The 27771-nt window shown below is 38.2% G+C and overlaps 1 protein-coding gene across 2 annotated transcripts; it reads left to right on the top strand.

The window, feature by feature from the left end:
• Window positions 1-26445, top strand: DNAJC25 (DnaJ heat shock protein family (Hsp40) member C25). Of its 2 annotated transcripts, XM_045814787.2 has the most exons (4): window positions 1-412; window positions 21116-21268; window positions 22966-23436; window positions 25230-26445. In XM_045814787.2, the coding sequence occupies exons 1-4, from the start codon at window positions 80-82 to the stop codon at window positions 25350-25352; spliced, it is 1080 nt and encodes a 359-aa protein (XP_045670743.1). In that variant the 5' UTR covers window positions 1-79; the 3' UTR covers window positions 25353-26445. The 2 variants fall into 2 exon arrangements, with proteins under 2 accessions (XP_045670743.1, XP_045670744.1); XM_045814788.2 differs by lacking the exon at window positions 21116-21268.
• Window positions 26446-27771: the final 1326 nt, after the last annotated feature.

Here is a 27771-nt window from a genome sequence, read left to right as displayed (position 1 = left end):
GTGGAGCTAGGTCCCGGAGGCCGAGCCCGGCGGTGTGCGGGAGAGCGGCTGGGGCGGTGGAGCAGCGGCCGAGGCCGGGATGGCGGCGCCGCTCGCTCCGCGCGGGGGAGCCGGCGTTGCCGGCCGGTGCTGGTTGGTGCTGCTGCCGCCCCTGCTGCTGGTGGTGCTGCTAGCGCGGTCCGCGGGGGCCCTGGTGGAGGGGCTGTACTGCGGCACGCGCGACTGCTATGAAGTGCTGGGCGTGAGCCGCACGGCGGGGAAGGCGGAGATCGCGCGGGCCTACCGCCAGCTGGCCCGGCGCTACCACCCCGACCGCTACCGGCCTGAGCCTGGCGACGAGGGGCCCGGACGGACGCCGCAGAGCGCCGAAGAGGCCTTCCTGCTGGTGGCGACCGCCTACGAGACTCTTAAGGTGAGGTCTGGGGACGCGGATGGGCAGCGAGGACTTCTGGCCGGCGGAGCAGGGTTCTCGGTGACCCCGTCACGACCCCTAGGATGTTCGCGATTTCCTACGTGGCCTTGCGAAAGAACCCGCACGCGGCTCATTGGCAAAGATGGGAACCCCCTCGGGTCTTGGAGGACAGCTACCCCGTTCCTTTTTGTGACAGTTTTTGTTATGCAAAGCTTTGGATATCTTACAATTTAGTGAAAGCACTTTAAAAACGTGCAGCTCACACTTGGAATGCAGGGTGATTATTATTACAAGGATCTGTGATAGAACCCAGGAAAGGTCTCCAATATTGAATGACTGATGGCGCCAATTTGACTTGACAAAAACTAGATTTCTGGGGATGGTATTACATGTGACATTTAGGGGCGTCTGGGTGGCTCAGTGGGTTGAGCGTCGGACTCTTGATTTCGGCTCAGGTCATGCATGATCTCAGGGTCGTGAGATCAGGCTCGCTGTCAGTGGGGAGTCTACTTGGGATTCTCTCTCTCCCTCTGCCCCTCACCCTGCTCTCTCTAAATCTTTAAAAAAGTAAAAATAAATGTGACATTTAGCTTGGGTTTAAGGACTTAGAAAAACACTGAGAAGAACAATGAACAAGCAGTCGGAAGACCGGATATTTGACTCTTGGCTCCTACTACCCCACTATGACCTTGGATAGTGACTTAATATGTCACAGTAGCTGTTTCTTCATATGCAAAATTAAAGCCATCCTTACAGGGTTCAGTCAATGAGAACTGAATAAATGTGAGAAATCCCCATACAGGACCTGTAAATACATGCTTAATGACTTGGGGTTCAAGACTTAGTTCTGTCAGGAAAAATTTGTGAATATTGGTGTAGTCATTTGACAAAGGTTTTATCGAGTCCTTTGGGGATGGGGAGATTTAACCTGTTCCTATTTCCTTCTGCTACTGCAAAAATCAAACCATATAAGGAATCACAAAGTATAAATCATATTTGATGGAAGTGTTACTGCTTCAAGGGCCCCATCATGCTAATGTAACAGTAATTGTAGGTGTAAGGTGTTTCTTTCTGGCCTCTTTTTTTTTTGTTAGGCAAAGTTTTCCATGTTGCTATGTAACTTGTTTTTAATGACTACTTTGAGTTGGGTATACTGTAATTTAACCATGGATTATTTGTTCAGAATAGCTTTCCAGAGCTGAAAATACTGAATCAAGGAGCTAAAGTCTCTTCATTCATGCTTTCCAGAGCAGTTTATATAATATGGAGTCTTATTAATGAGTATGCCAAGTTCACTGAATTCTCCCGAGCATTGGCGAGATTGTAATTCTTATTGGCAGTTGACTGAAGAATGGATGGGGGCTGGGGAAAGTGCAGACACCAGGGGGTTTAGTTGCTTGTTATTTAGGATATAGAGGGATTGAGAAAAGACTTCAGAACAATGGGAAAGAACTTCTCTATCCAGGGCAACCCAGCATCTAAAATCCCAATTTTTATTTTTCTGCAGTGAAGAAAAACAGTGGTCCACACAAGCAGGCAGAAGGCTCTGGTGACACATAGGGAAGCACTGGGAGGATAGAGAACTTCCAGAAGAGAGGGCAGCAGAAACACTGGCAACTGCTGCCTTCTGTTGGGGTTGGAGATGGGTAGGTTTGGCATGAGAGTGGTGAACATGTTAGTAAGACATGAGCCAAGAAAGAGAGACAGTAGAGAAATTCTTGCTGGGAGGAACCCCAAGACTCTATTCTTGCCATTTTCTTGAACAGACAGATTTGGAGGCTGATTTGATGAATCTGTAATGGTTGCCTCTAAAAGTTTCTGCCTCTAAAGTTCAGTGCTGATTTGTCAGCAAATAAAAGCTCAATAAAATAATTTGTCCACTTTTGGGCAGTTAAAAACTGGTATGTCTGGGGAAAGTAACACTTTTAATCTTGATTCCAACAAGAGGTTTGTGGTACTACTGATGTCTCCAAACAGGAAACAAAAATTGAGTTATACTGATGGAGGAGGGAGTGAGAGAATGTGCTGTAGTTTCCCCAGCCCCATTCAGTGTTACTGTCAGAGGACAGGGATGTGTGGGGATGGTTTGGACCCTTGAAAACCAGACCTAACTGAGCTCCATGAAAGCTGTTTTAAGGTTAAAGAGACGGACTTCTAAGTGGAACACCTCCAGAAACTTTCTTTTTCAGACTTCACTGCAGATGCTCTCTCCTGGAATAAGGAAAAGGACTTTGATTTGCTGTATGTGGAAGTTGTTAAAAACAAAGAGGGTGGTCAGATTTTATTTGTCATAATGGAAAATTGTGAGTAAGCTGCCAGAGAATATAATTTCTGGGTAATGCAGAGACCTAATGAACTGGAGTCATCCAATTTGGACAGCCTCAGCCTTCCAAATTATCCCCTTGAGGCAATGAGTTTGTAACCACTACTTTACTCAAATTTTATCTGCCGGCTAGAATGAGGGCAAGAAGAGGTCCATGTGGCCTTTGCTAAGACCAGGTCAGATAGAATAGCGGGAGAAGTTGATGAGTTCCAGTGGCTCCAGAATAAAGAGGAGATACAGAAGCCTATATAGAATTCCACATATCATCTTATGGAGGTAGCAGATGTCTACCTGGGACCACTTCATTTCTGTTGGCTGTTTTTGTTATATGCTATATCTTTCTCCATAAATAATAATAGTAAAGGTGTACTTATCTACAGAGCCAGCCAAAAAGGAGGGAGGGACTTGGGAAGACTATGTCATCCTTCATGCCATGTGCAGTTATTGCTGGCATATGGAAGAAGAAGCTAACTTGATGTTTGTTTTGTAAAATGCACAGGCAGGTTCCATTTCTGGAACAGTGTATCTAACAGAAATTGTTCCTTTCTTGAAATCTGAGATCATTTAGTTGTAAATTCATTGGAGCTAGGAGTCTTTTTTTTCTCCCCCCATAATTTTTTTTAAAGATTTATTTATTTTAGAGTGAGCGCACGAGTGGGGAGGGAGGGGCAAGGGGAGAGGGAGAGAGAATCTCAAGCAGACTGCACACTAAGCGCAGAGCCCAATGCAGGGCTCAATCCCACCACCCCGAGATCACAACCTGAGCTGAACAGTATGAGGCTCAAGCAACTGTGCCACCCAGGCGCCCCCTCCCCCCATAATTTTTTGATAACCTTTTAATTTCTCTTATTAGTTTGTTCAAGTCTCTTAATATTTTTAATGTATATGATATAAGAAGCAATATTATATTTTTATTATAACGTTCTAGTGGTATTCATCAAAACTTCTAATAACCAAGGTCTCTGAATGTTGATAATATGTACATCACCAAAATGGGAATTTATATTCGTGAAATATAGTGGATTTATGACTCTGAGGTTGTGTTGGTCAAATACATGCCTCTTTGAGAGAGGGTCTTTTTTGATGGTGGTTGTTAGTACACTAACATGATTTAAGTACAGTCGGTAAGACGAGAAGATATTATCACACTTGATCATTGTTATTTTAGAAACACAGATTCTACCTGTGCAGAGAGAGAGAGAGGAAAACTAGAAAAAGAAGGATGGGTAATAATGGAAGGCAAAGTCACTGGTCAGATGCTTTCATCATGTCATGCTTAGTTCATATTCGCGAATAACTTAAAATTACAGTTCTCAGCAGGACTTCAGACCATTATGATTTCACACACTGCTTTATATTTGCTTCATAATATAAGCAAAGTTAAGACAATAAAATAGTATTTAGTGTGTTTGACTACTGGGGATTCAGGGAATTCATGGACTTTGGAAGTTAAGTAAATGGACTCTCACTTGCTGTGTCAACATTGGATCTTTTTATGTGGATATAGCACTTATCACACTGCGCTGTAAATACTGAGTAGCCCTCCCCTCTCCACTAAACCATCTCCTTGCCTTTTTGTTTGTATATCCATGGCACCTAGCCCAGTGTCTGGCACATCAGATAATGAATGTTCATTAAATGAAAACTGGTATCTGGAGATAGATTCAGTGGATTTCTGACATTTTGACATTGTTATGTGAAGCCTACTTTGGCATTTTACCCTAAATGTAGTTTTGAAGAATGGTACAGATAAAGTAGATTGGATGGCTATGAATGAAAAATTTCCACATGAGATAAAAACTGCACTTCTATTTTTAAGGAGAAATTGTTTTTTCAAGTGAGAACATTAATCCTTTTTGAATATAGATAAGAGTTGGATGAAGCAGATGAAATATGGACGGCCTAGAAATCAACAGATGACGGAACATGTGCAAAGAATGCACTTAGAACATGGGAAAATAGACTTTGACGGCATTTTGGAAAATCACAAAAGAACAGAAAAGGTCTTGGCAGTATTACTGGCATGAAGGTTATCTGTTAAGGTGACAGATAACGTAGTGAGAGCCTTTTACTACCCTAGCCTTGTCTTGGCAGGGAGGTCACAAGAATACTTCAGTTTCTTTTTATCAGTCTGATTGATGTAGCAGGGCTTTAGCACTTATGACGAATTTGGCATAAAGGGGGGATTCTGAATGCCCTGCCCTTTTATGTTACTGTTCATTGTTCTCTCCTAGTTTATTCTACTCAATCCTTTCTGTAACCGGTACTGAGTTGGGCGCTGGGGGAGGAAACCATAACAATGAAGAAGGCACAGTTCTTGCCTTTAAGCTTTTAACATAACAAGGAGACAGATACTAATTGTTCGGTTATTATTTATTTAAGTTATATAATAAAGATATGTGTAGATTATATTACAGCACTGAGAGGATACAATTACTGCTTCTTCGGGGATTGGAGAAGAATGTAGTCTTTGGTCTGGATCTAGAACAGTCACCAAAGGTTGACCACAAAGGGACATTTCTGGTCGAGGGAAAACTTGATCAACAAAAACATGGAGTCATGAATGTGCAAGACTTGTTCCAGGAACAAGATGTAGTTTCGTGAGGTATTAGTGTTTTCTCCACCAATGATCACTTTTATTATATTTCTCCCAGGGACTCTTTGTTTTTGGGAAAAACAATTAATTGTACTTCTTAATACTGTTTTTCTTTTTCGCCATCTATCCACATTAATCAGTCATTCATAATAATTGGGTGTTCATAAAAATAATAAAAAACATGTAAATTTCTATTACAGTTGTGATGCTGATAAACAGCGAAATTAAGTAAGCTTGATGGCAGATAGTTTTCATTTCACATGTCAACTCTGATTGGTCATGACTCCTTTAAACACTTGTAAAGGTTTTGAGGTCTTGTCTGGGTTTAGTGGGAAAGATGAGATGTTTGATAGTGATTTTTCCCATGGGCCCAGAAGAAGGGTGTGGTACTTTATGTACCACATTTGCTATTTCTGCTGTGACCCCATAAGTGCTCTTTATTTTCTACTGATATCGTAATTTCAGCTGTTATTCCCTACTTAGGCAAAGGTTGACTGAACACCAAATATGTTTAATTTTAGTTCTGTGACAACACATGATGTTAACAACCAATCAGAGCTTCTGATTAACATAAGTTAATGAGTTGATATAACATGTGTTGATTTAATTCTGGCCAGAAACCGAGCACTTGAGATTTTAATTTAGCTTGTGTGGATTTATCATAGATAAAAGAACATTTTGAGATATTCACTGCACGAAGATCGTTATTGCATTTTTCACAGATATTAGAGGAGCTACTGCTTCTGGGTTAGAAGCCTGTCAGATGCCTGGTAGGGAGAATGTTTCAGGAGACTGGAACATAGTTTGGGATCAGGTGATGAACAGCCATTTAAGCTGTGTTCAGGAATTTGAACTTTATGTATTGAATAGTGACCAGAGGTTTTAAAGTGGAGAAATAACGCAATCAGAGGTTTCTTTCAGAAAGAAAATTCTGGGAACAATATTGAGAATGGGTTGGGGAAGGCTGGAAGGTTCTTGTCTGAATTCATTTCCACCATTTTCTGGAATCTCATCATTCCTCTTTGGTAACTTGAAAACTTCTTAGTTGGTGTATTTCACATTCCTTTTGCTTAATTTTGCTTCTTTTAAAGCTACAGTCACATTTTTCTTCTTTTTTACTGTTGGCTATCTTCACTTTATCTCCTTTTCTTTCAAGCTGTTGTAGACTGACGTGTATCAGCACACATAATGAAATTGTTCTTAAGGTGGACAGTGGTGTTCCAATGTCAGATTTGAGTGCTGCTCTTCATTTTTCTCCTCTGGCACTGTCTGTGACATCTGATGTTGATCATGTAGCTCTTTAAGCTGCTGTCCCTTGACCCCCTCAGTGTTATTCTTTCCTGTTTCTCCTGTCTTTCTAGTCATGTCTTTTCAGTCTTTATAATCTTCTTTTCTTCGGCCTACACCTTAAACATTGCTTTTCCTTAGAGTTCTGTCCTTTGGGTCTTTTTGTTTTCTAAGCTCTTCCTGATGAAACTCAACCACATCTGAGACAACTCTAAAATCTGTGCGCTCTCTAGGTTCATATTTTCAGTTGTGTCTCATTTGTCTGACAGTTACCCAAAATTAAACATTTTGGAAATCAATCTTGTTATGTTTGTTAAAGCATACTTTTTTCTTTAAGATTTGTTTATTTATCTGAGAGAGTGCACACACATGGGGTGGGAAAGGGGCAGAGTGTGAGGGAGAAGGAGAGAAGCAGACTCTGTGCTGAGCACAGGGTGTGATGCGGGGCTGATCTCACCACCCTGAGATCATGACCTGAGCCGAAACCAAGAACGGGATGCTTAACGGGGTGGAACTGAGCCACCCAGGTGCCCCAAAGCATATGTTTTAAAAGAGGATATAATCATGACTCCTATATGGACACAAAACGAACATCTGTCAGATTTTATTTAATTCATTAACTAATAAAGGAACCAGTAAGATAATAAAACCAGTTCAGAAGAGGAAAAAGTGCTACACATTCAGTGTCAAAACGGGGAATACTAAAGTGCCTGTAAAACTGGCCAATATGACAAGGCAGTAATCAGTTGCATTCCACTGGACATGATTTTTCTTTTTGTGAAAAATTATTTGTATTACTTCCAGTTTTCTACAAGTTACTTCTGTCTCTAGAAAGTTGCACCCCGTCTACAGGAATAGATAATCCCAGAGGTTCCAGGACTTGAAAAGATTCCAGAAATTTTATTTGTCCCTATTTCAGAATCTTCCACTATTTTCCCCAGCATCTTCTCCAAACTTGATGCCCTGTTCCTTTATTCTTTATCTCAGAGTAACGTGGGTCTCACAGTGACTATAATTAGAAACTTCACTGTTAATCCTCAACATGATTGGTTCTTAAACTCCCTTGATCATTAAGTCCTATTTATTCTATTTCTTGGTCCCTAAAATCTCTTTCTCCCTCGTTCTATTCTTTACAATAATGTCAGAGTCAACTTTCAAAAATAAACACACCTACTCAGTGCTTTTGTTCTCATGCTTTCAAACATTTCATTTTTGAATAGCACAGACAATAACACTCTAGCACTTTAGCATGGCATATAAGGTCCTCTCTGTAGTTCTTATCCAAATCAGTCTTCCTGGTCACATTTACTACACCTTTCTTCCTAAATTTCCCTAGTGCTCAAGCTTTAATGAATCCATCTTATTCAGTGATGCTTCTGTACCTTCATACTTCCTGTTACCTTTATCTGGAAAAAGTTTTACTACATCGTACTTGCTTTTCAAGATCCAGTACTCATTTCTTCTCTGCTATGGATCCCATTACCAGTGATCTCAAGCAGAGTTAGTTAGTTCTTTCTTGCTTAGCACATCAAATTGCATTATTCTTGCTTGCTAGATTCTTCTAGATGGAGCATTCTTGAGACCAGGACATTATCTTGTCTTTTTATCCTCCCTTGGGTCCAGCACAAGGATTAATGCCCTGCGTAATTATTTGCTGAATTGGAAATAACAAAAGTTTCTAAAAGCTCAAGTAACCAACTAGATGGTGATACTCTACTATTAATTAAAACACTGAGGGACAGATTTGGGTTTTGAGCATGTTTACTTTGAGATATTTATGTTACATTTAGGAAATGCTTAGGAGGTATTTGAAAATAGGACACAGGAAAAGCAGATCTGAGTGTCACTAGTAATGAGGTGATACTGCAAATCATGGAAGTTGTTGAGGCCACATGTAGACAGAAGAGAAGACATATGAGAAGACAGTTGTACTAGTGACTAGGGACAGAGAACAAGAAGAGAAATAAAACTGATAGCAGTTAATTTTCTTCCTCTTTAATAGAATGTAATGGCCTGGAAAAAAACTGAGGGAAATAGGGGTGCCTGGGTGGCTCAGTCGTTAAATGTCTGCCTTCAGCTCAGGTTGTGGGATTGAGCCCCGCATCAGGCTCCCTGCTCTGCTGGGAGCCTGCTTCTTCCTTTCCCACTCCCCCAGCTTGTGTTCCCTCTCTCGCTGGCTCTCTCTCTCTCTGTCAAATAAATAAATAAAATCTTAAAAAAAGAAAGAAAGAAAGAAAGAAACAAGAGTCTTTTTTTAAAAAAAAATTGAGGGAAACGTGATTTTTTTTAAGGATCATTTGTGTATGTGTATTTCTTTTAAAATGGGATATATATATGTGTGTGTGTGTATGTGTGTGTGTGTGTGTGTATATATATATATATTTTAAAGATTTATTTTTTTTTTTTTGAGAGGGAGAGAGAGTGCCAAGCAGACCCACAATGAGCATGGAGCCTGACAGGGGGACCAATCTCATGATCCCGAGATCACGACCTGAGCCAAAACCAAGAGTTGGCTGCTCAACTGACTGTGCCACCCAGGCGCCCCAATGGGATTAATATGTATTTTTAAGAATGAACAAAATAGAGGGAATTAAGATAGTGGAGGAGTAGGGGACCCTAAGTTTGATCCCTCAAATACACCTAGATGGTTATCAAATCATTCCGAACACCTGCAAAATCAATTGGAAATCTGAGAAAAGAAATGCTGCAGTTCTACAAATAGAAAAGCAATCACTTTTTGGAAGGTAGGAGGTGGGGAGACTTGGATCTGGGGTGATATATCAGAGGATACAGTGGAGGGGAGGGAGCTTGCTTAGGAAGGCTACCATAAATTATTATAAGCAGCGGAACACAAAATCGAAACTTCTAGAAGTCTGCTACAGTGTGGTAGTCCCTGGCTTAAAGGTGCTCAGGTGGTGAAGCAGGGATAGCTTGGTATCAGGATCCTGGGATCAATCACAAGAAGAATGGGAGTGCCTGAGTGTGGCAGATTTCCTAGGCACAAGAGTGGGGACGCTGGCTGAAAACAGTGAGTTTAGGTGCTAGCTTTCTGCTCTGGGTTGCCATAAACCTGGGAACTACTGACGATCAGTGTCAAGCAAAAGGTAGAAGCATGGTGGGAGGAACAGCACAGGTCTATACAGCAGGAATCTGTAAAATTTGGAGTTTTGAAACTCAGTTGTGTGCCTGGGATAAAAATGCTTGGTCACAGGCTGGGTGAACACAGAGTTCAGACAGAAACCAGGGAGCCAAGAGTGATTGACTGCTTTTCTGTGAGGGCTCACTGGTGTGAACTTTCAGCTCCCGGATTATAGAGCAGGGAGCTGTCATTTTCTTCCCACCTATGGGTGCTGAAAGCCTTCAGGGAGCAAAACAGTGCCACATAGTGGAACCCAGAGCGGCTTACACTGAGCCTGGCCCCCTGGCAAGGGAGGCACATTTCCACTAGGGCAAGGGCACTTGAGAATCAGCACAACAGACCCCTCCCCGAGAAGATGAGCAGGAACAACTGGCTCGCACAAATTTACTGATCATAGACAGCTGCAGAGCTTCAGCTCTTGGGGAAAACAGTATATAGTATTTGTGGGGTTTTGTTTTATTCTTTAGTCTTTCAGTATTATTCTTTCAGTTATTTTCTTATTTTTTCAATTATTTTTTTCATTTTTTTATATATACATTATATATTTTATTTTTTTGTTTTTTTATCGTATTTTATTTTTTGTATATATGTAAGTTTTCTTTCTTTTTTATTTTGAGATCTAGTTTCTTTTAACAAGCAGACCAAAACACCAGGATCTAGTGGGGTTTTTTTGTTGCTTCTTGTTTGTTTTTTTTTCTCATTTTGTTTTGTTTTATGTTTTCTGGTTTGTTTTGTTTTTTTTTCTTCTGTTGTTGTTGTTATTGTACTTTTTCCCCTCTTTCTTCTATTCTTTTCTGGACAAAATGACGAGAGTGAGAAATTCACCCCAAAAGAAAGGACAGGAGGTAGTACTCACTGCCAGGGATTTAATCAATATGAATATAAGTAAGATGTCTAAACTAAAATTGAAAACAACGATTATAAAGATACTAGTGGGCTTGAAAAAAGCATAGAAGACACTAGAGAATCCCTTACTGTAGAAATAAAAGAACTAAAGTCTAGGCAGGCTGAAATTTAAAATGCTGTTACTGAGATACAGTCCCAAATGGAGGCTATAAAAATGAGGATGAAAGAGGCAGAAGAGTCAGTGATATAGAAGATAAAATGATGGAAAATAAGGAAGCTGAAAAGAAGAGAGAAAGAAAACTACTGGATCAGGAAGGGAGACTTAGAGAATTCAGCGATTCCATAAAGCGAAATAATATCTGGATAATACGGGTCTCAGAAGATGAAGAGCGGTAGAGAGGGGCAGAAGGTTTATTTGAACAAATTATAGTAGAGAACTTCCCTAACCTGGGGAAGGAAACAGGCATTTAAATCCGGGAGGCACAGAGAACCCCCCCCCCATCAATAAATCAATAAAAATAGGTCAACACCTCAACATATAATAGTGAAGGTTGCAAATTTCAAAGATAAAATTCTGAAAGTAGCTTGGGGCAAGAGGTCCTTAATCTACAAGGGTAGAAACATAAGGCTGGCAGCAGACCTGTCCACAGAGACCTGGCAGGGCAGAAAGGACTGGCATGATATACACTCAACATGCTAAATGGGAAAAATATGCAGCTAAGAGTACTTTATCCAGCAAGTATGTCATTCAGATTAGAAGGAGAGCTAAAGAGTTTCCAGGACAAACAAAAACTAAAGGAATTTGTGAACAGTAAACCATCCCTGTAAGAAATATTAAAGGGGATCCTTTGAGTGAAGAGAAAGCCCAAAAGTAACAAAGATCAGAAAGGACCAGAAACAATCTACAGGAACAATGAGTTGACAGGTAATACAAAGTTACTAAATTCATCTTTTAATACTGTAAATGGACTAAATGCTTCAATCAAAAGACATAAGGTATCAGAATGGATTTAAAAAAAAAAAACCCATCGATATGCTGTTTACAAGAGACTCGTTTTAGACCCAAAGACACCTCCAGATTGAAATTGAAGGGGTGGAGAACCATTTACCATGCCAGTGGACATGAAAAGAAAGCTGGAGTAGCCATCCCAATATCAGACAAACTAGATTTTAAACCAAAGACTATAATGAGAGATGAAGAAGGGCATTATATCATAATAAAAGGGTCTATCCAACAAGAAGATTAACAGTTGTACATATTTATGCCCCTAAGTTGGGAGCAGCCAAATATATAAACCAATTAACAAAATTTAACTCATTGATAATAATACAATAGGGGACTTTTTACCCCACTCACAGCAACAGACAGATCAGTTAAACAGAAGATCAACAAGGAAACAAGTTTTGAATGACACACTGGACCAGATGGAGTTAAGAGATATATTCAGAGTATTTCATCCTAAAGCAACAGAATACACATTCTTCTTGAGTGAACATGGAACATTTTCCAGAATAGATCACATACTGGGCCACAAATCAGGTCTCAGTTGGTACAAAAAGATTAAGATTATACCATGCATATTTTCAAACCACCATACTTTAAAACTTGAAGTCAACCACAAGAAAAAATTTGGAAGGACCACAAATATATGGAGATTAAAGAACATCCTACTAAAGAATGAATGGGGGAGGGGGTGCCTGTGTGGCTCAGTTGGTTAAGGGCCTGCCTTCATCTCAGGTCATGATCCCGAGTCCTGGGATCGAGCCCTGCAATGGGCTCCCTGCTCAGCAGGGAGTCTGCTTCTCCCCTTCCCCCCCGCTCATACTCTCTCTTGCTATCTCTTTCTGTCTCTCAAATAAATAAAATCTAAAAAAAAAAAAAAAAAAAAGAATGCATCAACCAGGAAATTAAAGAAGAATTTAAAAAAATACATGGAAGCAAATGAAAGTGAAAACATGACAGTTCAGAACCTTTGGGATGCAGCAAAGGTAGACCTAAGAGGGAAGTATATAGCAACACAGGCCTTTCTCAAGAAACAAGAAAAGTCTCATACACAACCTAACCTTACACCTAAAGGCACTGGAAAAGGAAGAACAAATAGGGTGCATGGGTGGCTCAGTCAGTTAAGCAACCAACTTTTGAGTTCATCTCAGGTTGTGATCCTAGGGTCCTGGGATCAAGCCCTGCATCAGGTTTACCGCTCAGCAGGGAGTCTGCTGGTCTCCCTCTCTCTCTTCCTCTGCCCCTCCCCTCACTTACACATGTACTCTCTCTTTCTCTCTAAAATAAATAAATCTTTAAAAAAAAAAAAAAACCCAGCAAATAAAGCCTAAATCCAGCAGGAGAGAGAAATAATAAAGATTAGAGCAGAAAGCAATGATATAGAAATCAAAAAACCTGTAGAACATATCAATGAAACTAGGAGCTGGTTCTTTGAAAGAATTAATAAGATTGATAAACTGCTAATCAGACTTATCAAAAAGAAAAGAGAAAGGACCCAAATAAATAAAATCATGAATGAAAGAGGAGAGATCACAACCAACACCAAAGAAATACGAACAATTACAAGAACATATTATATGAGCAACTATATGCCAACAAATTCGGTAATCTGGAAGAAATGGATGCTTTCCTAGAAACATATAAACTACCAAGACTGAAACAGGAAGAAATAGAAAACCTGAACAGAACCATAACCACCAAGAAAAGTGAAGCAATAATCAAAAATCTCCCAACAAACAAGAGAGTCCAGGGCCAGATGGCTTCCCAGGGGAATTCTACCAAACATTTAAAGAAGAATTAATACCTATTCTTCTGAAGGTGCTTCAAAAAATAGAAATGAAAGGAAAACTTCCAAGCTCTTTCTATGTGGCCGGTATTACCTTGATCCCAAAACCAGACAAAGACCCCACCAAAAAGGAGAATTACAGACCAATATTCCTGATGAACATGGATGCAAAAATTCTCACCAAGATACTAGCCAGTAGTATCCAACAGTACATTAAAAGGATTATTCACTACGTCCAAGTGGGATTTAGTTCTGGGCTCCAACGGTAGTTCAACATCCACAAATCAATCAGTGTGATACACTACATTAATAAAAGAAAGGACAAGAACCATATGATCCTCTCAATAGATGCAGAAAACACATTTGGGAAAATACAGCATCCTTTCTTGATTAAAACTCTTCACAGTGTAGGGATAGAGGATACATACCTCAATATCATAAAAGCCATCTACAAGAATCCCACAACGAATATCATTCTCAATGGGGAAAAACTGAGAGCTTTTCCCCTTAAGGTCAGGACCACAGCGGGGATGTCCACTATCACCACTGTTTTTGTTGGTCAGCATAGTACTAGAAGTCCTAGCCTCAGCAATCAGACAACAAAAAGAAATAGAAGGCATCTGAATCGGCAAAGAAGTCAAACTCTCACTTTTCCCAGATGATGTAATACTCTGTGGAAAACCCAAAAGACTGCACCCCAAAATTGCTAGAACTCATACGGGAATTCAGCAAAGTGGCAGGATATAAAATCAATGCACAGAAATCAGTTGCATTTCTATACATTAACAATGAGACAGAAGAAAGAGAAATCGAGGAGTCAATCTCATATACAATTGCACCAAAAACCATAAGATACCTAGGAATAAACCTAACCAAAGGGGCAAAAGATCTGTACTCAGAAAACTAGAGAATATTCATGAAAGAAATTGAGGAAGACACAAAGAAATGGAAAAACATTCCATGCTCATGGCTTGGAAGAACAAATATTGTTAAAATGTCTATCCTACCTACAGAAATCTATACATTGAATGCAATCCCTATCAAAATACCACCAACTTTTTTCACAGAGCTGGAACAAAGAATCCTAAAATTTGCGTGGAACCAGAAAAGACCCCAAATAGCCAAAGGAATGTTGAAAAAGAAAAAGCAGATGGCATCACATTTAGGACTTCAAACTGTATTACAAAAGTATAATCATCAAGACAGTATGGTACTGGCAAAAAAACAGACACACAGATCAATGGAACAGAATAAAGAACCCAGAAATGGAGCCTCAACTCTATGGTCAACTAATCTTGGACAGAGCAGGAAAGAATATCCAGTGGAAAAAAGTTTCTTCAACAAATGTTGCTGGGAAAATTGGACACCCACATGCAAAAGAATGAAACTGGACCATTTTCTTATACCATATCGAAAAATAAACTCAATGAATGAAGGACCTAAATATGAGACAGGAATCCATCAAAGTCCTAGAGGAGAACATGGGCAACAACCTCTTTGACCTTGGCTGTGGCAGCTTCTTACTAGACACATCTCCAAAGGCAAGAGAAACAAAAGCAAAAATGAACTATTGGGACTTCACCAAGATAAAAAGCTTTTGCACAGCAAAAGAAGTAGTCAGCAAAACTAAAAGGCAGCCTGTGGAATGGGAGAAGATATTTGCAAATGTCTTATCAGGTAAAGGGGGCTAGTATCCAAAATCTATAAAGAACTTATCAAACTCAATACCCAAAGAACAAAAAATTCAGTCAAGAGATGGGCAGAAGACATGAACAGACATGTCTCCAAAGAACACATACAGATGGCCAACAGACACATGAAAAAATGCTCAGCATCAGGGAAATACAAATCAAAACCACAATGAGTTACCACCTCACACCTATCAGAATGGCTAAAATTGACAACTCAGGAAACAACGGATGTCAGCGAGGATGTGGAGAAAAGGGAACCCTCTTACGCTGCTGGTGGGAATGCAAGCTGGTGAAGCCACTCTGGGAAACAGTATGGAGGTTCCACAACAAATTAAAAATAGAGCTACTCTATGACCCAGTGATGGCACTACTAGATATTTATCCAAAGGACACAAACAGTGATTTGAAGGGGCACATGCACCCCAATGTTTATAGCAGCATTATCAACAATAGCCAAATTATGGAAAGAGCCCAAATGTCCATCAGCTGATGAATGGATAAAGAAGATGTGGTATATATATCCACTGGAATATTACTCAGCCATCAAAAAGAATGAAATCTTGCCATTTGCAACAACGTGGATGGAACTAGAGGGTATTATGCTGAGCGAAATAAGTCAGAGAAAGACAAAACTGGATGATTTGACTCATATGTGGAATTTAAGAAAACAGATGAACATAGGGGAAGGGAAGGAGAAATAAAATAAGATCAAAACAGAGGGAGGCAAACCATAAGAGACTCTTAACTATAGGAAACAAACTGAGGGTTGCTAGAGGAGAGGTGGGTGGCGGTAAGGGGCAACTGGGCGATGGGCATTAAGGTTGGGTACTTGATGTAATGAGCACTGGGTGTTATATGCAACTGAGGAATCACTAAATTCTACCCCTGAAACTAATAATACAGTATATGCTAACTAAATTGAATTTAAATAAAGAATTTTTAAAAAGAAAAAAAATGAACAAAATATTATTACATTTTCATATATTACTGATTCCTGGCCTTTAACATCCTAAAATGGTTTCTACTATCTGTGTAACTGAAAATTTTTAATGTGAAAGTGGCTGCAATATCAAATTATTGCAATTATGTATATTGAGATCAAACAATTATTTCTTTCAAGGGCAAGAACGTAATATAATTTTGCCTCTGGGGAGGGGGGAGAATGATCATTTTCGTAAGAGAAGGAAGGATTCAGTGCTTTCTTTGCTTGTGGGTTTCCTCTTGTTCACTTTTGATCTAGATATTGGTGGTTATGTTCCAGTCCTCCTGCATGTGCCCAAGAGGATTGGGAGTGGAGTGGACACCAGCAGAAGCACCATTTTTTCCTGTAGACATTAGAAACAAGGAGCTTATTGCCCTGCTTGTCAAGGCTCAGGACAGAGAGGAGGAAGAAACAAGTATAAAGGTTTTGGTTTTGGAAAGAAGTTGGAATCTCCTGACCCTGGGACCTTAAGATCCACAAAATTGCTGAAAGAAAAAGTACTACCTTATTGAAAGGTAAGACATTAAACTGTTTTAAGGTTTAAGCCGTTTTAGCCACATTAGCATGTTTTCATAAGCTGTGAAATCAAGCAGTCATTTCTGCGAAGCCGAAGTTTTTGTGAAATAATCACCCATCCAGCCTTCCTGGGGAGATAGAGACCTGTATGGCTCAAGGGACGTTTATAGTGAGGGAGAGCCTTTACAAAATTGTACTCATTTTTTAAATGACATTTACTGAATGCCAGGCACTGTGGTAGGCCTTGGATATACAGAGATTAATATGTCAGTCACCCTCCCTATCTTCCAGAAGTTCTCATTCAAGGAAAAAAACCCTGATGATTACAATGTGATAAGTGCTATAATAAATAGGTCATATGTGTAATAAGAGTGGTCTAAATCTGAAGGAGTAATGTTGTGTCCTAAAGAATGGAAGCTCATGAGGTTGGAAGAAAGGGATGGGCATTTGAAGTAGAGAGAATTATATGTTTAAAGACATAGGAATGAAAAAGTGTGCTGTGCTGGAAGAACACACCAAATTGCAGAAATTACTATCTGATGTTTGCTATGGAGCAGAAGAGGAGCAAGTGTTGAGATGTTGCTAGGTGAGAGTGGACTAGTTATGGAGGTCTTGTTGCATGCCAAGGAAATTTTAACTTACTTATTAGCCATGGGGAAGCACTGAAGATGAAAAAAAATTGTGGGACTACCTGAGTTTCAAGATGGGTAGGAGAAAAAATAAGTATAATAGTTTTAAAATAAGTATGTACCTATAGCTCTCAGTTGGGTCCCAGTCTTTTGTCTCTTCTTTTTTGCTAATATTCCTCATATCCTTGTGTTCTTACTAGGTTGATTCTAAACTTTGTAGGTTACTGGAGAGTAGGATTTTGATTTAGACTATTGAGAACTAACTCTCCAATTTGTGCCAACCTTGAACACCTTCCAAAGTGTATTATGCATACCTCAACCTAAAATAATTTTCCTCATTCTGGAGAGAAAGCTATAAACCCAAGAGTAAAGATTCTGGCTGATTAAATGCTGTAACAAGGAGGTGGCCAACGTTTCTTGTCTTTAATCTTGACAAAAACAGGGTCATAAGTTTATGGTGACCCCAAGGAAAAGAAAATCATCCTAAGAGAAGTCAGACTTGATCCTGAAACCTTCTGCGGGAATTAGTTAATTTGAGGACTCATTGGAGGGCCCTGGTTGCAGTAGAGAGGCCAGATACAAGGTACATAATTTGGAGTGGCCAGTTGCTGGAGCATTAGTTGACCATCCTGTCAGAGGAGCTCAAGACTCAATGAAGTAAGTCACATATTTAGGGACCAGTGAGAAGATGGTGACCCTGGTGGAAGATCTGGGTGAAATGTTTGAATAGGGGTATCTGTATTCTATGGATTGTGACTTTCACTAAGATAAGAGAACAAAGAAGGAAGGATAATTTTTGGACCCATGACATTCAAGATTTTTATTTATTTATTCGACAGAGATAGAGACAGCCAGCGAGAGAGGGAACACAAGCAGGGGAATGGGAGAGGAAGAAGCAGGCTCATAGCGGAGGAGCCTGATGTGGGGCTCGATCCCATAACGCCGGGATCACGCCTTGAGCTGAAGGCAGACGCTTTAACCGCTGTGCCACCCAGGCGCCCCAAGGACCCATGACATTCAAACAGTAGATTTCAGTGACACTCAAAGATCTTGCTGTATACTTTAACCAGGAGGAGTACAGTCAGGCTGGGCAAAGAGCTCTGTATAGATAATGATGCTGGAGATCTGTCGGAATCTGATCTCACTGTGGCCATTAGTTTCAAAACTACATGTAATCTAGTTGGAGCAAGGAAAAGAATTATATTTGAAGAGTACATTTCAAAAGGCATCTGCCAAGATTGGAAGGCTGAATTAAAAGTCAAAGATTTCAAGCCAAAAGCAGAACATTTCTATAAAATTAGTCCAAAAAGCAAAAACTGGAGGGAAAATCGAAAAATTCTTAAAAGATGTCTTGAAGTACTCAAAATGAGATGTATCAAAAGTTGTAGGCTTTAGGGGCGCCTGGGTGGCACAGCGGTTGGGCGTCTGCCTTCAGCTCAGGGCGTGATCCCGGCGTTCTGGGATCGAGTCCCACATCAGGCTCCTCCGTTATGAGCCTGCTTCTTCCTCTCCCACTCCCCCTGCTTGTGTTCCCTCTCTCGCTGGCTGTCTCTATCTCTGTCAAATAAATAAAATCTTAAAAAAAAAAAAAAGTTGTAGGCTTTAAGTCTTCAGAGCTATCTATGACCTATAAAGTTTCTGTATGTCCTATAAAGTTTTACCCTCTTTAGGTTAGAAGCTCTAAAGTATGATAATTATAGAAATCATAATAGATTGACAATTGAGGTGTGTGGCAGTTGCCACAGAAAATCCTTTTTGACAGAAAGGAACATTCAAGAAGCGAATTTGAGAATGATAACAGCCTGAGCTCAGCCCTCCTTATATAACAGACAGTTCTCATACTGGCCCTCCAAATAGTGCTGTGGAATAGACTTTAAATATATTTACATTTAATTCTACTAGATACTAGTTTAGTTTCGAATTCTAGTCAGAGGTAAAAATATTTTGAATGTACTGAACCTAAGAGAATTGTCATTCAAATTCAAAATTTTTTTAAAGATTCTATTTATTTATTTTAGAGAGCGTGGGCACGCACACACAAGGGGGGGAGGGGCAGATGGAGAAGCAAGCTCCCTGCTGAGCAGGGAGCCCACACGGGGCTCAATACCAGGACTCTGGGATCATGACCTGAGTCAAAGGCAGATGCTTAACTGACTGAGCTACCCAGGCACCCCCAGAATTCTTTCTTTTAAAAGATTGTTTGTTTATGAGAGAAAGAAAAAGTGCGGTGCACAGGGAAAGGAGCAGAGGGAGAGGGACAAGCAGACTCCATGCTGAGTGCAGAGCCCAATGTGGGGCTCGATCTCAGGACCCTGAGATCATGACTTGAGCCAAAACCAAGAGTCAGATGCTTAACCGATTCGACTGTACCACCCAAGTATCCCACAAATTCAGAATTCTTAATAGAAAATACATGATTTTAATGGGTACAGAGGAGATTTTGTCATTAGCAAACTTATTTTAAATCTAAGAAACTGCATGTTGGAAGATCAGGAGATCTGAATAGACCTGAGAGCCTCTGTCTGTGGTAGGAAAGCACTAGGTTTAGATTCTGAAATGCCTTTAGTTAAGTATTTGCAACTTTATGAATGTTGAATAATTCATCCTAGAAAGACGTCCTCTGGGTTAAAAAAGGTTTTTTATTTTCATAATGATTTGTATTGTACTTCCTTAGAGTAGAGAATTTGTTGGTTTTACTCTTTAACATTTTTTGGACATGAGACAAAATAGAGGTGCCTGGCTGGCTTAGTTGGTAGAGCATGCAACTCTTGATTTCTGGGTTGTGAGTTGAAGCCCCACATGGGGGTAGAGTTTACTTAAAAAAAAAAAAAACAAACAGTAAGACAAAATAGGTTTCCTGTGTGATGAAAAAAGCAAATCATAACCCAGTGTAATAGTTCTTCAACAAATGTAGCTCATAGGGTTTGCTTAAAAAAAACCCCAAAAAGACAAAATAGGTTTCCCGTGTGATAAAAAAAGCAAATCATAACCCAGTGTAATAGTTCTTCAACGTATGTAGCTCAGTAAGAGATTGGCATTTATCCCTATTTGAAATTGATTAAAATTAAAGGTTTTAAGAAATGTTTTATTTGTGAACATCAGAGCAGCATTTCAGAATGCTTTGATTTTTTTTCAACATGTTTGTATGATTAAGAAAGATGTATATGTTAACTTATTTATGAACTGGGCTGTGACAATATGTTATAATGTCATAATATGTATTATGTATTTGTAACGTATTTATGTATAATGTCATTTGATATTCAAAACACTAAAATTAGTAGAGCAGATATTATCTGTTTTACTAATGAGGATGAGTGAGGCTCAGAGAGGCTAAAAATATCACCTGAAGTCACAGAGTTAAACTTTGACCATTATACTGAATCAGGGTTTCTTTGAGATGAGCATAATTCAGTTTTATAGGCACAGACTGGCTTCATCTGCTTTTTATTGTCTTAATCATTGCTTAACAGAAAAGTTTTTACACAAGGCTGGAAAATGATTGTGAATACCTATAATAGGAACATTTGTTCCTATCAACAATTATTGAGAAGAGGTATCAACAAGTTCTGAAATTACAAGAATACAACATCCTTATTACCAACATAACACTGGCTAAAACAGCATGGTTAATTGTTATTAAAATGTTTTTCTTTTTCTAGGAGGACTAACAATACTTAAGAATTTGGAGAGATTACTTTTATTATGCTTATACCTAATATTAAAGTTCTAGAAACAAATATATGTGTGCTTTTGAAGAGTGGTAGGGAATTTTTTGATTTTGATAGTTTCACTTTTATTCAGATTAATCTTACATGGTTATAAAATTGTTTGACTTAACAGATAACAAACTAAGGCCATTTTCTGAAATATCCTATGAGACTGGGTATCTTGTTATTTTACAGGATGAAGAAACACGAAAAGATTATGACTACATGCTGGATCACCCAGAAGAGTACTATAGCCATTACTACCACTACTACAGCAGGCGCTTAGCCCCTAAAGTGGATGTTAGAGTTGTGATTTTGGTCAGTGTATGTGCTATTTCAGTGTTCCAGGTGTGTATTGATGGAGGTGTGTGTCTACGTGTGTGCTTAGTGCACGTTGCCTAGTCTGGTCACTAAAACTGAATTAGAAGTACCTTTTAATAAAATTTTACTTGTAGTTGAGACTAATTTTTTTAGAGTAGAAAAATATTCATTTATTCAACCAATTGATTAACAATGGAATCTTTGTCAATGGCAAATCTAAGAAATTGATGATAAATGCCATTATATAATAAGAAAACCCAACAATAGATATTTTTCTCATTGTTCCCTTTAGAGTATTTCTCTCCTAACCTGATAATATTACTTTTGTAGGACTTTTCAATGATTTCCCATTAAATTTGTTAAAAACCTGAACTTCTTAATATGACCTAACAAGTCTTGGTACCTATCCACCAAATGCTAGGAGTGCTTGCCATTACTGTAACAACCAAAAATGTCCCACACATTTCCACTGCCTGCTAAGGGCAGTTTTGCTTTGGTTGAAAACTACTGAAATAGATTAAAAGAGTAGTAATCTTTCATGTTGTTTTAAATGTCACAAAAATTTCACTTCATCTTGAAATGAGTTTTTCCTACTATTATCCTTAAACTAACCACAGCTATCATGTCTACTTTTGGAGGGAAAGAACATGTCAGGTGACTAGAATGAATCAATTTGCTAGTCTGAAAAGTGCTTCTCTAGCTTAATGCCCAGAAATGAGATTCACTTTATATGACATAAAGAATTACTATTGAAAATTAAGGTTGTGGATTTTAAATGTATCTGCTTTTGCAGAAATATTTTCTTTTCAAAGGGGAAAGCAGTAATAATTTTACCTGTTTTAGATAATACTCTGGTAACATTTTTTTCCCCTAGTCCTAATAGAGTGCTATTATAATATTTCAAGATATTATTGGTGTAACTGCAATATTCATTCAGTAAAACAGCAAATGAAATGTGTGGTAATGTGAAGAATAGGACTTTTTCTGACAATTAACAAAACCCTTTGTGTGTATTTATGAAGTAAGTTATGTATTTTCCAGTCAAATAAGAGTTCAAACATATTAGAATCCTTTACCTCAGAATATGATGAACATTACTGTGATATATTGAGACGGTTTAGGGAAGAGATGGGAATGAATATAGTTGCCTGAGTCTATCCTGTCATTTTTCTTTTTTTAAACAAGTTCTTCATTGGCTAGTTTTACCATTTAACTGTTCCCCCCAGAATGTAGATCACAGTCTCATAGTCTTAAAAAAAAAAAGAGAGAGAGAGAGAGAGAGATTTCTTAATAGTGATCTAGGGAAAGCCAAATAGTAGATATGAAATCACAGGTATGGTGTGATTCTATTGATTTATCCCCTAATCTTGGGTATTTCCTGTCTGAATTAATGGCTTTTTGGCCTAGCGTAAGGCTTACCTGATTTATCCAGCCTCAGGTCCCAGGTACATGTGGGTCTTATTCAGCTTTATCTTTTACTTACAGAGAGAGATGATTGAGGTCCCTATTTTTTTTTTTTTTTTAAGTAAGCTCTATGCTGACTGTGGGGTTTAAATTCATGACCCCAAGATTAAGAGTTGCATGCTCTACTAACTGAGCCAGCCAGGCACCCCTTAAGGTCCCTATTTTTAATCAGAATTGCTTTGTGGGGGGTGGGGTATGGTGTTCACCAAGGTGCATTTTGGTAGTAAAAATAACCCATTTTTCTTTGTTAAATATTTCAGTTTTTCAGCTGGTGGAACAGCTATGACAAGGCAATCAGCTACCTAGCCACAGTGCCCAAATACCGTATCCAAGCCATGGAGATTGCCAAGCAGCAGGGGTTACTCAGAAAAGCCAAAGAGAAGGGCAGAAACAAAAAGTCCAAAGAAGAAATTCGTGACGAGGAGGAGAATATCATAAAAAACATTATAAAAAGTAAAATAGATATAAAGGGAGGCTATCAGAAACCCCAGATATGTGATCTTCTCCTGTTTCAAATTCTCTTAGCACCTTTCCACCTGTGCTCATATATAGTCTGGTATTGTCGGTGGATCTATAATTTTAACATCAAAGGCAAAGAATATGGGGAAGAAGAAAGACTATACATCATACGGAAATCCATGAAGATGTCAAAATCTCAGTTTGATAGTCTAGAAGATCATCAGAAAGAAACTTTTCTTAAACGAGAGCTCTGGATAAAGGAGAATTATGAGGTAATTATTTGCTGGGATATTTGTGTCATCTTACTTATGAAGTTAAAATTTGGTGTAGGGGAAGGGATCACAGAAATGCCTTCCAGTTTCTGAAATCCAAGATTTAAATAATGAATAAAGACCTTATTTTTATTGAAAGTGTGACTATATTTGGTAGTGGGACAGTGGGTTTTTGACCTGTAATTTGTCTTAAAAGGTGAACTTCAAATACTTTAACTGACTCATGCTGAAAATCTTAAGAATGGTCTGATTTGTTATGTTAAACTGCAGTGGGATAATATGTATGTTTGCAAGGATGTCACAACTTTCTGTTAATTGTTCTAATTTAAATTTGTTCTTCCCCAAATTTTCTTTCAGTCATGTAAACTTAGCTACAGGGATTAAAAAACAAAACAGAGGGAATAAGACATGGAAATTTTGTTGAAATAACTTCATTTCAAAATAGAGCACAAAATCTTCTGTATAATAACTAACATGTCTGAAAAGTTACTTTTATTTTTTTAAAAATGTCTCTAAACTTTGGGCAGCTTAATAAATATTATATTCTATAATTGTCAGCTACATCAGTTATCTTGAGGTGATCGCTGCTTAGCTCAAGTCTTAAAGGAACTATTTATCTTATCATAATGATATTATTTTAGGTTTTGCATAAAATTAATTGGCTAATGTATTAAAGATAAGAATAAAGCACAGTGATGGGGCACCTGGCTGGCTCAGTCAGTAGAGCATGTGACTCTTGATTTCATGGTCGTGATTTGAGCCTCAGGTCAGGGTAGAGTTTATTCAAAACAAAACAAAACAAAAAGATTTCTTAAGAAATCTGAATATATTTGTGTTTTTAGTTTCATAGGCATTCCTTTTTATATGTGGTATCCTAAATAGATTTTACTGAAGTAGAGTTCCAGTCTGAATTATATAAGTAACTTACTATGAATTGCCAGAATGTTCTGGCAAGTAGATATAGTTAGCCTGCCTGTAAATAACATAAAAATGGAAAGTAACATACTATTTTGCTTCTAAAGTACTTGAAAATTTTTCTCTTAAGTAGGGTAAGCAGCTCAGTTCACAAAACTCTATCTTTCAGGGAGTACTATCCTGGGCTGAATTATCACGTTATTTTATGAGGTGATCTTAGTCATTACTTCCTAAAATTTGGAAATAAAGTCATTTCTTTCTAAAATTTGATGAAACTGGTTATGAAAACTTTTCCATTTAGTTTCAACTGACATCCACAAAAAGTTACAGAAATTAAGATTTTCTTTGTCCTTAACCTGCATGGTTTGTTTAACCGTCTTTGGGAATCTTAATAAAATACTTGGAAAACCAATAATTATCTTTGAATTTGGAGACAGTTGTATATATAAGGTCATTTTATTCCTTGGTTAGGATCAGTAAATACTGAAAGTCATCAATTAAATTTTCAGAGTACCATATTAAAGAAATAAAGTGTGATTCTTTAAGATTGGACATTAGTTGTAGAAAGTGTTTAAACCCTTTAAGCTCAGCTGATGTATGATGTCAATGAGGAAAAGAATGTATTCTCAGGTGACAAATCAGTGACAAAAATTACTAAGTTCTTGTACAATTTTTTCTTTGTTTTTAATTTAACATTGAGTGTTAAGGTGCTTAACTCCTTAGTATTTTTAGATGGATGGTCTTCGGAAGACAAACCAGTACATTCATAGGAAACTTTTACCTAAAGTTATATTTGAAAAATGTAAATATGCCATAAAGGTAATGACAAATGTTTCCCTTTAGATGGTAAAGTCATTTAGTGTTGTTTATACTTACAGGTTTATAAACAAGAACAAGAGGAAGAACTAAAGAAAAAATTGGCAAATGACCCCAGATGGAAGAGATACAGGAGATGGATGAAGAATGAAGGGCCTGGACGGTTAACGTTTGTGGATGACTGAGGATTACTGAATGCTACTATGCCAAACCTTAATTGTGATATTTTCATAACTGAATTATTTTAGAAATGTATCAACTGCTCCTCAGCAGTACTTAAAATTTCTCAAATATTTGATTAAACAGAATAATGTAGAAATTTAAACTTTCCCTTAAAACTTTATACATAAGACATTTATGATTGTTCAATTTTTATAATCTATTTGTGGATTTTGTTAAATGATCTGACATGAAGATTTACTTGTTGCCATTTTAAATTTTTATATGTTTAGTTAAAAGATTTGACATGAAAATTTATTAGATACCATTTAAAATTTTTACGTGTTAAGTGTTTATTCTTTAAAAGTGTTTCCTTATTCTTTGTTACAGTGCTACATTTTTCTGCTTCCATGGCCTCTGATATTTTCACAAAACATAAAAAATTATAACAGCATTTAATTACATTTTGAGTGTCTTTAGACACGAACTTCTTCAGCAAAATTATTTCAACTGTCATGTCATCTTCATTACAGTCATTCTAGGATTGAAATACGTTCAAAATATCTCTCTAGGAGAGTCTTCTGCCAGAATGTGCTTAAACTATTTTTCCCCCTGTCATAATGTTCTTAATATGATCAGAAACTCTCCAGGAGAGTGAATCAACCTTCACGTCCTTGTAGGATGATCTTGATTACAGTCATTATAGGACTATAACTGTATTCTCAAAACGTTTTTCCAGAAGAGACCTTAAAAAGGTCTTTTGTACCACAGTATTGCTTTCCCCACCCACTTCAGTTAAAAAAAAAAATGACAGAGCAGAAGTAGTGTACTGAAAAGTTGTTCATGTATTATGAAGTCCTTGAGCCATTAAAAATCCAGCATACGTGAGTGTATTTACATGCATTTAAACAAGACAGAGGAGGTGCATGGCTGTGTGCTGTACTTTCAAACAATGAAATATGTTTCATACATGTGGAAGTGAAAGTAATTCACACATAAATTGACAGAAGCAAGTATGATACTGCATCAAGGTATTGATACACAATCATGGTAGTGAATCAGTACTCCTGTTAAAGGATTTATCTCATTGCTTCATATTAATAAAATGGTTGCAATATATCACAAGTTTGTTGGTATGACATTTTAAATCAAGGATTAACGTAATTGCTTTTGTAGTATGTAGTTTAAAAAGATTAGTGTAGGTAATAGATACGCAGAGTCTGTTTCTAGCTAAAATAAACTAGTGCTTTCAGGAGCTCAGCCCAAATATGTGATATACAAAGAGGCAGGAGGGAAGAGTTTTGACCTTGTGAGTCATTTAATCTGTGAGTGAGGGCCTCAGTTACCTTAGTAGATAGAAAGTTGGGAGAGGACTTTAACTAGATTATCAGTAGGACCCCTTTGCTGTTCTTAAATTCTGAAATAGTTTTGTTTTTTTAAAGCACTTACCCCTCTGTTAAAATTTCAAACTTCTGATACTCTAAGTATTTTTTTTTTACACCTAGTAATAAGGCATAATAAAAGGACTGGGTATGTTAGCATTCATAAAGGTTGGCTGATACAAACAATGTGTGTTGGAAATTATTTTGAATATCTGCTAGATTGTTGTATTTTTCTCTGGCTTTATAGAAACCTCATTTCTGGAATCACCCCCAGCAGCCTTCTCTCTTGGTAAAAGTTTGGTCGTTATTTGGAATCAGGGTCATTGCATGGGTCAAGATAAATGGACTCTCCTTAACGGAAGGACTGTTATTCTTCTCTTTCCTTCCCTCAACAAAATATGCTTCAAAATCCTATAGTGAAGGAAGAGCCATTAGTTGCAAGTGTCATTCAAGTACTATGAATATCTTTATTTATATTCTGCCCATCCCTCACCAAAAAGCCAAACGCTTCTCAATTTTAGAACCATCTGGAGAAGAAACCTGGATAGAGGATCCCACAACCTCACTAGTTAGATACTTTTCCTTGTGCTTCTTAAGGCTATCCTATCACCATTTCCTTTTGTTTGACATGTAGGGGTTTATAGTGCATAGCTGTTCATTGGTATCTATTATCACTCCATATAATTGAGGTCTGTGGTAAAATCACTCTTAGGATAATATTCATGTCAAATATCTTCATAAGAGATTCTACTACTAACCCTTTCCTCAGTGTTATTTGTTTGTTTGTTTGTTTTTTTAAGATTTTTTTCTGTTTATTTGACAGAGAAACCATAAGCAGGGGGTGCAGAAGGGAGAGGGAGAAGCAGGCTCCCCGCTGTGGGGCTTGATCCCAGAAACCTGGGATCATGACCTGAGCCAAAGACAGATGCTTAACCGACTGAGCCACCTGGGTGCCCTTCAGTGGTCTTATTTCTTTATGAATTCTCCAAGTTCTGCAAATCAGAGGTTGCTGTTTCATTGCTCATATTCATATAGTCTTAAGAATTACAATTGGTGGGGCGCC

This window comes from Ursus americanus, chromosome 18, assembly GCF_024610735.1.
Source record: "Ursus americanus isolate L20-20 chromosome 18, mUrsAme1.1.p, whole genome shotgun sequence".
NCBI classification, from domain to species: Eukaryota; Metazoa; Chordata; class Mammalia; order Carnivora; family Ursidae; genus Ursus; species Ursus americanus.
This window is presented reverse-complemented; position numbering and strand designations above follow the sequence as displayed.

Excerpts from the sequence above, each read along its gene's own strand:
- DNAJC25 (XM_045814787.2), top strand. The coding sequence starts at position 80 with ATGGCGGCGCCGCTCGCTCCGCGCGGGGGAGCCGGCGTTGCCGGCCGG. Across the intron at positions 413-21,115 it reads CCGCCTACGAGACTCTTAAG|GATGAAGAAACACGAAAAGA; the intron begins GTGAGGTCTGGG and ends GTTATTTTACAG. Across the intron at positions 21,269-22,965 it reads GTGCTATTTCAGTGTTCCAG|TTTTTCAGCTGGTGGAACAG; the intron begins GTGTGTATTGAT and ends TAAATATTTCAG.